At 42.4% G+C, this 12,862-nt stretch overlaps 1 protein-coding gene across 3 annotated transcripts in view; it reads left to right on the forward strand.

The window, feature by feature from the left end:
* The first annotated feature begins 607 nt into the window (after positions 1-607).
* Positions 608-12,862, forward strand: part of LOC139229297 (uncharacterized) — a 68,652-nt gene continuing 56,397 nt past the window's right edge. For all 3 annotated transcript variants that reach the window (XM_070860978.1, XM_070860980.1, XM_070860981.1), the window contains exons 1-3: positions 608-728; positions 2,476-4,352; positions 6,120-6,175. In XM_070860978.1, coding sequence (XP_070717079.1) covers positions 722-728; positions 2,476-4,352; positions 6,120-6,175 — 1,940 coding nt within the window. In that variant the 5' untranslated portion in view covers positions 608-721. The remainder of the gene's footprint in view (positions 729-2,475; positions 4,353-6,119; positions 6,176-12,862) is intronic.

Below are 12,862 nucleotides of genomic sequence, written 5' to 3' on the forward strand. Positions count from 1 at the left end.
GGGTGGGGAATGAAGGACAGCGGATGAGGAGGAGGGAGAGGGGAATGGATGGGAGGAAATAAGAAGGAGGGGATTTAGAAATGGAATGAGGAGGGAGATGATTTGGGAATGAGGAGAGGGTTTGAAGGGGGAATGAGGGAGGGGGTATAGGATGAGAGGATTGGCAGGTAGAGAGTGAGAGGAGCAATACCTTCCACTCAGCCCTACACCTGAACTGTGTGGGGACAGAGTGGTATTGGTATCACGATGATTCAGCAGCTTCTTATGTTGGGTTGGGGAACATCATGGAAAAAAGGGGGGACGAGGGGGAGGGTGGGTGGTTGAAGAAAAAGAGTGAGGTGCACTGCGCGTTTTGTCTGTGACAAATTTATTGAGTTATGTGTGACAGATGTCAGGTCAGATTAGCAGACAAACTGGTCTGTGAGCTACAAGCGCTGTAATGGGGCTAAGTACATTACTGTAGTAATGAGACACAGACCAAGGATTGGCCTGTACAGAAACACACTGACCCTTGTCACAAGCCACAGGCCAGTCATGTGATCCTCTTAAGATTAAGGCGCAGAGATAGAGTTATCGGGAGAGGAGCTGTGCTGTGCAGTGATCATGATCAGCAGGACATTTTTATCTCCTTTTTTGTTCTATTACAAGAATTGCTGTGTTTCTTTCAAACCATCTCATTAGGACCACCAGCCAACGGAAGGGAAGAAGCAGCTGAACCACAATGTACCGTATGTAACTGTTCCTAAATGTGTTTGTAATGTCTGCACCCTGAATTAGAAACTATAAAGTGCTGTTATAGGTTTTGTAATAATCTGTGTTGTGTGGGCATATTGTCATGTGGTGTGTTTTTTTTTCAGTTCTGAGTTTGTTGGATCGATTTTTTTTTAAGCAATTCCAATGATCTTTATCTCTTGTTGGCTGCTGATCACCCACGGCCTATTGCAGCAGGGAGAATGCACAGTGCTTGTGGCAGAGTGCCTGCACACTGTTGAGGCACAATGCATGCTCTGAGCAACAGACAATGCAAATTCACCAGTCCCACACACAGAAAACTTGTTCCACATGTGCTATGTCTTATAGCAGACTGCAAACTACAGAAAGCTGGCAGTCCAGGGCTTGAACTCCCTTACTGGGTGCTCAGCACTTGGGATAGCAGCCTCTCCATCGGTTTTCTTCTTTTCCTTCAAACTCCCCCTTTTTTTCGGACTCTGAGGAGTTAACTGTTGGTGAGAACTATGAGGAGCGAGATTGTGTGAGGAGGAAGAGTCTGAGAGAGGAGAGGAGGGAGATTGTGAGGAGGAGGGTGAGATTTTGCCAAACATGTCTCTGAAGTGGAACAGGCAATTAATGAAATTTACGCATACTGATGTTTCAGTATAAAACCACTTAAAAAGTTACGTGCAAATACATCCTCACAAAAAAACCAGTGCTACGTTGTAGTCACGCTGAAAAGTTCCAGGAAACTCTGGGCCATTGGCCATTTTGGGTCACTATAGCAGGAGACAAAGATGCTGGTTGGGCAGATAAGGGAATTGATGAAGAAATGTGTAAATTGCTCGCATGGAATGGAGGCGGTCTTGTGATGATTTTTTAAAAGAAAGTTGTTCCTTCAATGGCTGAATGGCTAATTGCACTGCCTGGTGTGTTACTGAGTTACACAGCCTGGTCTGTGCTTCCATAGCTAATCTCATGGTACAATTGGCTGAAGCACCTTGGGCTGAGAGAAAAATCAAACCAGGGTCCTGCTCCTGATGTTTAGCCCGTGTCCCTTGCTGAAAGTGTACTGTTTGGACATCAGGTAAGGACAATTCTGGGCTCAGTTATGATGCTTTCTATGGTTGAATATCATGCTGGCATTCACTCTCTAGGTTCATCCATGAAGAATAGGCATTGGGTTAGGTACTGAAGACTGGCCAGTGAAACTCGCACTCCAGCAAGATTCAGCACCTTGAATTTTCAGAGTGGAAGGTCATGTCCTGATGGTTTATTAACGTTTCCAGTTTCTCTCCAGTTTCAGCTCTCTGGAATTAGAGACAGAGATTCAGACAGAGCTCTCTCTGTTTGCATAGAGCAAATTATTTGTGAAGTACAGCTTCTGATTAAATTTAAGGACACTGCTGAATTATCGCAGTGATGCCGAAGGTTTTTTTTTCATGAAATTCACCAGTGATTTGTACAAATGGTGCTCTCTGATGACTCGGTGTGTGATTGGCTAACTTAGGACTCCGCTGTGGCTGTGAGTTTGGATTGGGCCCTGTTTCTAATCCATCTGAGTGAAACGTATGCAAAAAAACCTCACATTAAGCCAATTCTAGATTTCCTTTATCCATAAGTCCTCTTAACTTGATAATTGTGTTTGGCTGCCAACAAGTGTGTGTTGCAAGGACTATGATGTGTACGCTGATATTCAGTTTGAAGGTTGTTCTTTGAGTGTGTTTGAAGTTTAAAGTTTTCAAATCTGTTGGTGTTTTCTAGATTACAAAAAAATCCAGGAGAATCTGAAGATGGGAGTTTGTGCAGAGAGTCATGGGTTAACAGCTGAACTCTGTCACACTCCACCCCTGAGATCAGCTTGTAATGGAAAGTTCAGACAGAGCACTGAGCGACCTTGGTTAGAGAGCAGTACCAGGCACAGTACAAAACATGTGGGCTGCAGGAAGAAGATGCACAGCTATCGACTGGTACAAACTAACTTGGCCTACACCTCTGAGAGCCTTGGGCAGCCAATGAAGTCTTTACTGCCAGCAACGGTTTCATGCCACGGACAGCAGTCCAATGTAGAGCACCACAGACACAAGTATAGCTCCCGAGACCCAATCAATGGTAGAGGCAGCTCAAACTTTATCTCTCTTCTTGTGGAATCCAAACATTTAGCGAGAGAGCGGAGATGCTATTTACGGGATTCAGGTACAGTTATTGGTATCGATCCCAATCAGAGCTCTGATGAGGTTAAGAGAGAGACGAGCAAGAAACAGAAAAAATACTTTTTGCACGAGGAAGAGAATTTGCCTCCAGTACAGTTAAGCAATCAGGAGGCTGATGGTGACAGTCACGTAAAGGTCCCTGAGAATCACTACGACTCATTGATTCTTGGTTCTCCCAATCATTCTCTTACTCTAGGAGATCTTGGGAATGTCTGTCGACCATCGTTAGACGGGCAGTCCAACACCTTGCGCTCCATTCTGAAATCATCCCAAACATCTGCAAGCCTACATCGCTCGATGCTCAGCCTAGGTGATAGCAACTACAAGACAAAGCGTGTTTCAAGCAAAGCTGCAAGCATCAGTCCGTTGAAGTTTCTGACCCATTTTCCTTGTAACTATTTGAATCTGCCATCTGGAGATGAAAGAGAGGAATGGTCAGGAAGAACTCATCCAGATGTTTGGAAACGCCGAGATGTTCCAAAAATACCGGACTTTGACCCCTCTGTTATACATAATAACTATAAGTTTTCATATCCTGTGTGGGATACATGTCCACGGGCTTCAAGCACCGAGTGTCGGGCATGTCCTCCTGGGTTAATGTGTGTTTGCAGCAGATGTGAGCATGCTGACAATTGCATGACCTATACTGAAGCAGAGGTTTCTATGGATGACTATCACAGTCTCTCTCAGTTTACCGATCCTGGCAGAAAGTCTGTGTCATTGACAGGTTCACTGAGGTTACCTGATAAGGACGTGAAGGATTTCCATCACTCTCACTGTGTTGTGTGTCACAGAAGTGCAGACCTTTTACGTAACTTTCCCATAAAGTCTACAAACTTGTCTGACCGTGTGACTAAAATGCAGACTGATGAGGGAGTACCAGTAGATGGAGAACAGTCAGGTACCGAAGATCCCTTCTCAAACACTACGGAAAACAGGAAAGATTTATCAGACAAGTACTCAGATCATCTTCTGCACTCCAGCATGAAATGTCAAGCAAAGTCCGGTTACCCTGTCATCGTCGGTAACATTTACACCAAACAGCACAGAACTCCAGATGTTTTGTGGCTACAAGAGTCTGCCCAGTGCCCAGCTTGTGCGGGTCTCCCCCTGACACACAACCAGAGCAATCCTTCCCAGGGAAATCTCCGCAGCGAGGCACAGGAAGAGGAAACATCTGATCTGGGGTCTACAGGGGTTGGAAGCATGGCACTGAGAATCAGACCAGTCTCTGGTTATTCTAGAAATTCCACCTCTCAGAAAGGAGAGGAACCCAACAACGGAGCAATCTTCAATATGAAATCTGAGGGTTCCAGCCATTCTCTCAGCTGGGAACATGGGCCAATGCTAATGGAAGCTTTAGGCAGCAACGTTTCTACAAAACAGCTCCTGCAAACCTCTCCACTGAGGGACAACCAGCAGCTGCAGGTAAGAAGCTCACAATAAATATACAACCGAGGCATGAACCTGCCCGAACCAGCTGCCTCAATGCTGTCCATGTGCTGGAAGAACTTACTAGCCCTTCAAGCACTGAACCCTTCACTGTCTAATTAATCAAATCCATATTATGTACAAGACTATGCGTTATTGCTGAATCCACTGGAAGTATCAAGTGATGTGGTTTAGTAACAGAGCACTCTTTTTCAATAGAGGTTCTGAGTTTAGTTGACTCTGATATTTAGTTGCTTTAAGTGAGTTATTTATTGGCTATGCTGCTGGATAAAATGTCAGGGCGTCAATCTTGTGGGTGTGGCGAGACATACAAAACCTGTTCACCTTGATCACAGCAGCCCACATTTGATCATTATATTAGATAGGAGTGTTATCAGGAGCTGGGGAGCATACTGCAAATTGGACTGCTAAGCCGCCTTAGAATTATAGAGTCTTGCAGCACAGAAGGAAGCCATTTTGCCTACTGTGCCTGTGCCAGCTCCTTGGAAGAGCTATCCAATTAGTCCCACTCCCTTGCTCTTTTCCCATAGCCCTGCAAATGTTTCCTCTTTATCCAATTCCCTTTTGAATGTTGCTATTTAATCTGCTTCAGTGCATTCCAAATCATAACTCAATGTGTAAAAACTCTCCATGTCGTCTCTGGTTCTTTTGCCAATTACCTTAAATCTGTGTACTTTGGTTACCGAGATTTCTGCCACTAGAAACAGTATCTTCTTTACTCTTATCAAAACCCTTCATGAATTTGAATACCTTTATTAAGTCTCCCCTTGATCTCTTCTGCTCTAAGGAGAACAATCCCAGCCTCTCTAGTCTCTCCACGCAACTGAAGTCCCGCATCCCTGGTACCATTTTAGTAAACTTCCTCTTTAAGGCCATGACATTCTTCCTAAGGTGTGGTGCCCAGAATTGAACACAATTCTCCACCTTGATTGGAGAAAGCAGGATGACAGAATCTATGTAGTAGGGATGTAAATTGGATGCGGGCTTTGAACAAAATGGCGATATTTTATGTTTAGACCTAAGAAACAGGGGAGCACTAAATTCTTCAACAATGAACCAAAATCGATCTGTATAGTTCTTACTAAATGGAGCAATGGAGGTAACAGCTTACAGAGCAAGTGAATGTCCTTGGCCCTTAAATGATGCCCAAACATTTTAATTAGGTTTAAGATCTCAAAGTTCAGAGCCAACTAGAGCTCATAAGCTGAATTGCAGATTGTATGTTGTGCCTGTGCCACCATGTGAGATTTAGGTTGTATTGTGGGTGAGTGGAAGGAGCACAGCCTGGCTGGCTGGTGAACAGATGTGGTGCCTTTAAACATGTGTTATCAGCATTAAAAGACTCTGAAAAATGCCTTTGAGGTCTGACGGTGTACTTGTTAAATATATGCTGTTAAACATAAAAACATATCGTGGAAAATGTAATGACATCAGTCTTTTATTCTTAAGTACGCATCCAGCAGCAAATTAATAATCAGTACAAAGTTCTCGAATTTAGATACAGGTGGAATGGATCTGCACAAAAACATTTTCTTCTGATTTAAAAAAAATACATGTTTTTCGGATTTGCGGGAAAAAAAATGACAGAAGAAAGAGGGAGAGGGGAAGTGGCTGCCTGTCTGATGTGTTCATGAAATGAGTGCGACAATATCTGCGGATATTTGCGATCCTGACTTAACAAATGTGAATGTGGCTTTGTCTCAAACTGTTGAACAGCTTGATTTGGTGTCTTTTGTTTGACAGAGTACGGAGCCTCGAGGATTTCCTTTGGATGGTAGGACAAAGCGACCAGTGGAAAGGTACAGCATTATGTGGGGAGCGGGTGAAAGATATTTGAAGCTGTTTGATCGGATTTCACTTTGTTTCCGTCACCATCAAAACAGTCAAAACAAAATTAAGTTGAATCTGGAAACAGAACTGCAGCATCGTCTATAACGTTGGGTGGAAATGGTGCTTCAAAAGAACGATTTAAAAAGATTTTGTATTTGGCATCGTGCACTCCTCTTAAAAGCTGCATATTGGCATAATATGGACTTCCAGAAGGTATTCGATAAGGTTCCACATAAGAGACTGCTAGCTAAAATTAAAACTCATGGAATTGATGTTGATTTATTGACCTGGTTAGGAGATTGGTTAGGTGGTAGAAGGCAGAGAGTACGGATAATAGGTATGTACTTGAATTGGAAGGAAGTGACTAATAGTGTCCCACAAGTATCTCAGCTGGGGCCTCATCTATTCACTATGTTTATTAATGAATTAGGTAACACAATAGACAGCCATATATACAAGTTTGTCGATGACACAAAGATTGGTGGTATAGTAAGTAGTGCAGATGGGAGCATAAAATTACAAAGAGACATTGGTAGATTAAGTGAGTGGGTAAAACTGTGGCAGATGGATTTCAATGCCGGTTAAGAACATAAGAAATAGAAGCAGGAGTAGGCCATTTTGCCCCTCGAGCCTGTTCCGCCATTCAATAAGATCATGGTTGATCTGATCATGGGCTGAAGTCCACTTCCCTGCCTGCTCCCCGTAACCCTTTACTCCCTTATCACTCAAAAATCTGTCTACCTCCACCTTAAATATATTCAATGACCCAGCCTCCAAGGCTCTCTGGGACACAGAATTGCACAGATTTACAATCCTCTGAGAAGAAATTTCATCTCATCTCAGTTTTAAATGTGCGACTCCTTATTCTGAAACTATGCCCGCTAGTTCTAGATTTCCCCCATGAGTGGAAACATTCTCTCTGCGTCTACCTTGTCGAGTCCCCTCATTATCTTTTATGTTTCAATAAGATCATCTCTCATTCTTCTAAACTCCAATGAGTATAGGCCCTACCTACTCAATCTATCTTCATAAGTCAAACCCTTCATCTAGGGAATCAACCTAGTGAACCTTCTCTGAATTGTCTCCAATGCAAGTATATAATTCCTAAAATAAGGGAACCAAAACAGTACGCAGTACTCCAGATGTAGCCTCACCAATACCTTGTACAGTTGTGGCAGGACTTCTCTGCTTTTATACTCCATCCCCCTTGCAATAAAGGCCAAAATTCCATTTGCCTTCCTGATTACTTGCTGTACCTGCATACTTACTTTTTGTGTTTCATGCACAAGGACCCCCAGGTCCCTCTGTACTGCAGCATTTTGTAATTTTTCTGCATTTAAATTATAATTTGCTTTTTTAATTTTTTCTGCCAAAGTGGATAACCTCATACTTTCCCACATTATACTCCATCTGCCAAATTTTTGCCCACTCACTTAGCTTGTCTATATCCCTTTGCAGATTTGTTGTGTCCTCCCCACAACTTGCTTTTCCACCCATCTTTATCATCAGCAAACCTGGCTACATTACACCCGGTCCCTTCATCCAAATCATTAATATATTGTAAATAGTTGAGGACCCAGCACTGATCCCTGCGGTACCCCACTAGTCACTGTTTACCAACCGGAAAATGACACGTTTATCCCGACTCTCGGTTTTCTGTTAGTTAGCCAATCCTCAATCCATGCTAATATATTACCCTCAACCCCATGAACTTTTACCTTGTGCAGTAACCTTTTATGTGGCACATTAGCCTTCTGGAAGTCCAAATACACCTCATCTACTGGTTCCCCCTCTTATCCACCCTGCTTGTTACATCCTGAAAGAACTCCAGCAAATTTGTCAAACATGTTTTCCCTCTCATAAAACCTTGCCGACTCTGCTTAATTGAATTATGCTTTTCCAAATGTACTGCATCCTTAATAATGGATTCCAGCATTGTCCCAATGACAGATGTTAGACTAACTGGTCTATGGTTTCCTGCTTTCTGTCTGCCTCCTTTTTTAAATAGGGGCGTTACATTTGCGGTTTTCCAATCTGCTGGGACCTCCCCAGAGTCCAGGGAATTTTGGTAGATTACAACCAATGCATCTACTATTTCTGCAGCCACTTCTTTTAAGACCCTAGGATGCAAGCCATCAGGTCCAGGGGACTTGTCCACCTTTAGTCCCATTATTTTACTGAGTACTACTTCTTTAGTGATAGTGATTATTTTAAGTTCCTCCCTCCCTATAGCCCCTTGATTATCCATTATTGGGATGTTTTTAGTGTCTTCTACCGTGAGGACTATACAAAATATTTGTTCAAAGTCTCTGCTATTTCCTTGTTCCCTATTATTACTTCCCTCTAAGGGACCAACATTTACTTTAGCCACGCTCTTCCTTTTTATATATCTGTAGAAACATAAGAACATAAGAAATAGGAGCAGGAGTAGACCATTTGGCCCCTCGAGCCTGCTCCGCCAGCTCTTACTATCTGTTTTTATATTTCTTTCTAGTTTACTTTCATAATCTATCTTCCCTCTCTTTATTTTTTTTTTAGTCGTTCTTTGTTGGTTTTTAAAAGTTTCCCAATCCTCTGGCCTCCCACTAGTCTTGGCCACTTTGTATGCCATTGTTTTCAATTTGATGCCATCCTTTATTTACTTAGTTAGCCATGGATAGTTATCCCTTCTCTTAAAGTCTTTCCTTCTCATTGGAATATATTTTTGTTGAGAGTTATGAAATATCTCCTTAAATGTCTGCCATTGCTCATCAACCGTCCCACACTTTAATCTATTTTCCCAGTCCACCTTAGCCAACTCTGCCTTCATACCTTTGTAGGCTCCTTTATTTAAGCTTAGGACACTGGTTTGGGATCTAACTTTCTCACCCTCGAACTGAATTTGAAATTCAACCATGCTATGATCACACTTTCCTAGAGGATCCTTTACTAGGAGATCATTTATCCTGTCTCATTACACAGTACCAGATCTAAGATAACCTGCTCCCTGGTTGGTTCTGCAACGTACTGTTCAAGGAAACTATCCCGGATAAAATCTATGAAGATTAAAATCATCCAGGATTATTGCCGTTCCTTTTTTACAAGCCTCCATTATTTCTTGATTTATACTCCGTCCAACAGTGTAGCTACTGTTCGGGGGGCCTATAGACTACGCCCACCAGCGACTTCTTCCCCTTATTATTCCTTATCTCCACCCAAACTGAGTGCGACGTTATCCATTTTGGACCAAGAAACCATAGATCTGAGCATTATTTAAATGTGAAAAGCTAGGAACAGTGGAGGTCCAAAGAGATGTTGGGGTCCATGTGCACAGATCACTAAAATGTAGTAGTCAGGTACAAAAAATAATCAAAAAGGTTAATGGACTCTTATCTTTTATAACTAGAGGGCTAGAATATAAAGAGGAGGAAGTTTTACTCCAGCTATGCAAAGCCCTGGTTAAGCCATATCTGGAGTACTGTGTACAGTTCTGTGCACCGGACCTTAGAAAGGATATATTGGCCTTGGAAGAAGTGCAGGACAGATTCACTAGAATGTTACCGGGCGCTCCAAGAGTTAATTAAGAGCAGAGATGACATAAACTAGGCTTGCATTCCCTGGAATATAAACGGTTAAGGGGTGATTTGATTAAGGTTTTTAGAATTTTGAAAGGAATTGGTAGATAGCGAGAAACTTTTTCTGCTGGTGGGATAGTCTAGGACAAGGGAACATAACCTTAAAATCAGAGCCAGGCCATTCAGGAAAGAAGTTAGGAAACACTTCTTCACACAGAGTTCTAGCTCAATTAATAATTTTAAATCTTTTGCCAGACAAGGTTATAAAAGGATATGGAGCCAAGGCAGGTGGAAGAGTTAAGGTACAGATCAGCTAAGATCTCATTGCGTGGCGTAACAGGCTCGAGGGGCTGCACCTATGTTCCTAATATGCAAGAAAGGAAGAGCTTGTATTTACATATGCTTTTCACAATTTTAGGATGTCCCCATGCGCTTCACAGCCAATGAAGTAGTTTATTGAAGTCTAACCACTGTTATAATGTAGGGGCATCCAATTTGCACACAGCAAGGTCCCACAAACAGTAATGAGATAAATGACCAGATCATCTAGGTTTGGCCAGGGCTCAGCTCTTCTTTGAATAGTGCCATGAAAGAGCAGACTGGAGCTTTGGTTTGATGTCTCATCAAAAAGATGGCATCTCCGACAGTGCAGGACTCCCTCAGTACTGCACTGAATTACCAGCCCAGATTATATGCAGTTATATCTCGCAGTGGCTCTGAAGCTGGAGTCTTTGTTCAGCAGCTTGTACTGTATCCACATTCATTATCCACCAATAGGTATCAGAAGAACTGCCCAGAGAACCAAATATTTAACTCAAATCCATGGACTCTTTTAGGACCTAATTCTGGAAAAGAAAAACCCTACAAAATCTGTGGAAAGTTGTTTAATTCTATGTTGATTTTTTTGGTAAACATTTTTGTTTAAATAGCAATTCCTGATTAGTTCATCCTCAGTGGAGCTGGCTGAGAGGAGTCACTGACGGCAATTTAGTCGGGAGCTGAATTAACAATACCCAAGTGTTATGACGGGAGCACAGAAGCTCTCTGTTACTGACTGTATATATACTGAGGTTAAATCAATTCCCTTGCACTGTCCGGTTTAGTATCCCTCCCTCCCCAACAGCCTGTGTTACTAATTGTATCTGTACTGATGTTAATCCAGCTCCCTCATACTGTCAGGCTCAGTAACACTCGCCAACAGTTCCTTCATGAAATCAGATGCACAACTTTTACCTTCCCAATGTGAAGGCTCCAGTTTTAGATGTCAGCGGTGTTATTGACCCAAACATAAACCAGAGGCGATACCAGTGATTAGAATTTCAGTTCGGTCACTGTTCAAAGTATAGGAACCTATTCAGTTGATGCTGTGATTTATCTGTGTCTTGGTGAGAGTGCGGCTAGTTGGGGGGAGGTGCCACAAGGCCTGGATGTGCTGTGATTTATTGCTGTATTTGTACAGCGTTGACCCTGTGTGCTAAATAATGTTCCAAACAATCAAATAGCACCGACTTCAGACATCACTGGGGGAAGAATCTGTACAATTCTATCAAGTGTTTATTCAGCAGATTACAAACCCAAGTGCGTTTGCAAATTTCATTATAAATTAATTAACTTATCTACAGTCTACATAGTCTTAGTTCCTTTGTGATTTAGTAAGATTTAATTTTGGGCTGTCAAAACAGGCATCACAAAGCCTAATTAATGTAAGTTCTGGTTGCTGCACTTGTGAATTTCAGGGCGAGTCACAGATGGTAAATTGGAATTGGTGCTTTGAAGATAATGACCAGTTTTTTTTAAAGTTTAATTATCGAGTGTTAATTTCTGTTGGTGCATGAGGGATTGAAACGGCACTAATTTGGCGATAAGTTTTCTAATTAAATTCAGCATTTGCTCCTGATAAGTAGTTACAAGGGTGTAATGTAACACAATTTTCTTTCAGACCTGATTTGTTTCACTTATTATCTCCCAACGCTCATGTATGCTAAACCTTTATAAAACACTGGTTAGGCCCCAGCTGGAGTGTCCAATTCTGGGCACCATACTTTAGGAAGACTGTCACGGCCTTCGAGACGTTGCGGATGAGATTTACTGGAATGGTACCAGGGATGAAATACTTCAGTTATGTGGAGAGATTAGAGAAACTGGGGTTGTTCTCCTTAGCGCAGAGAAGATTAAGAGGAGATTTAGTAGAGGTAGTCAAAATCATGAAAAGATTTGATAGAGTAAATAAGGAGAAACTGTTTCAAGTGGCAGAAGGGTCAGTAACCAGAGGACACAGATTTAAGGTGATTGACAAAAGAACCAGAGGCGACGAGAGGAAAAAATAAATGATGCAGTGAGTTGTTGTGATCTGGAATGCACTGCCTGAAAGGGTACTGAAAGCAGATTCAATAATCACTTTCAAAATGGAATTGGATAAATACTGGAAGGGGTATAATGTGCAGGGCTATGGGGATAGAGCAGCGAGTGGGACTAATTGGAGAGCTCTTTCAAAGAGACAGCACAGGCATGATGGGCTGAATGGCTTCCTTCTGTGCTGTATCAATCTATGATTCTGTGTGTGTAAGTAACCGTTAGAGTTCAGCAAGTTGAGTGACAAAGGTTTAAAATAACATTAGCAACAAACTGTTCTTTTTGTATCTGTCAAAAATCATTGGTTCTCCAGGACGATCTGAGTGTTGTTAGTTCCTTAGCTAACAGCCTGTGTTAATTATGGGATGTGCATTCAAATAGCTGGGGATGGAGGTAAGGACAACTACATGGCATCATATGGGTCCTTTGCTGTCAATTTGGTAGTGCAACATAGGATGGGTTCAGGCCTGCTTTGAGTGAGGGATGTAGAGGGAGATACCACAGTCTGGTTTAGTGGAGACTCGAGGTGTGGCTGTTGTACAGTTTTGCTTAAGATCTTTTTTTGATGTCCGACTCATGGAAACTCAGCACCAAGGTACTGAAATATTTACACCCACCTCAGTGTTCCCTTTGCCCAATATGAAGTGCATGCTGTCTCCCCACAGGCCACATCCCACGAACATAGGTACAGATAGTCTACTGCAGGCTAGCAAAGCCAAGGCATAGGGACCCCAGTGTGTGCAGCGGTAC

This window comes from Pristiophorus japonicus, chromosome 18, assembly GCF_044704955.1.
Source record: "Pristiophorus japonicus isolate sPriJap1 chromosome 18, sPriJap1.hap1, whole genome shotgun sequence".
Taxonomy (NCBI): domain Eukaryota; kingdom Metazoa; phylum Chordata; class Chondrichthyes; family Pristiophoridae; genus Pristiophorus; species Pristiophorus japonicus.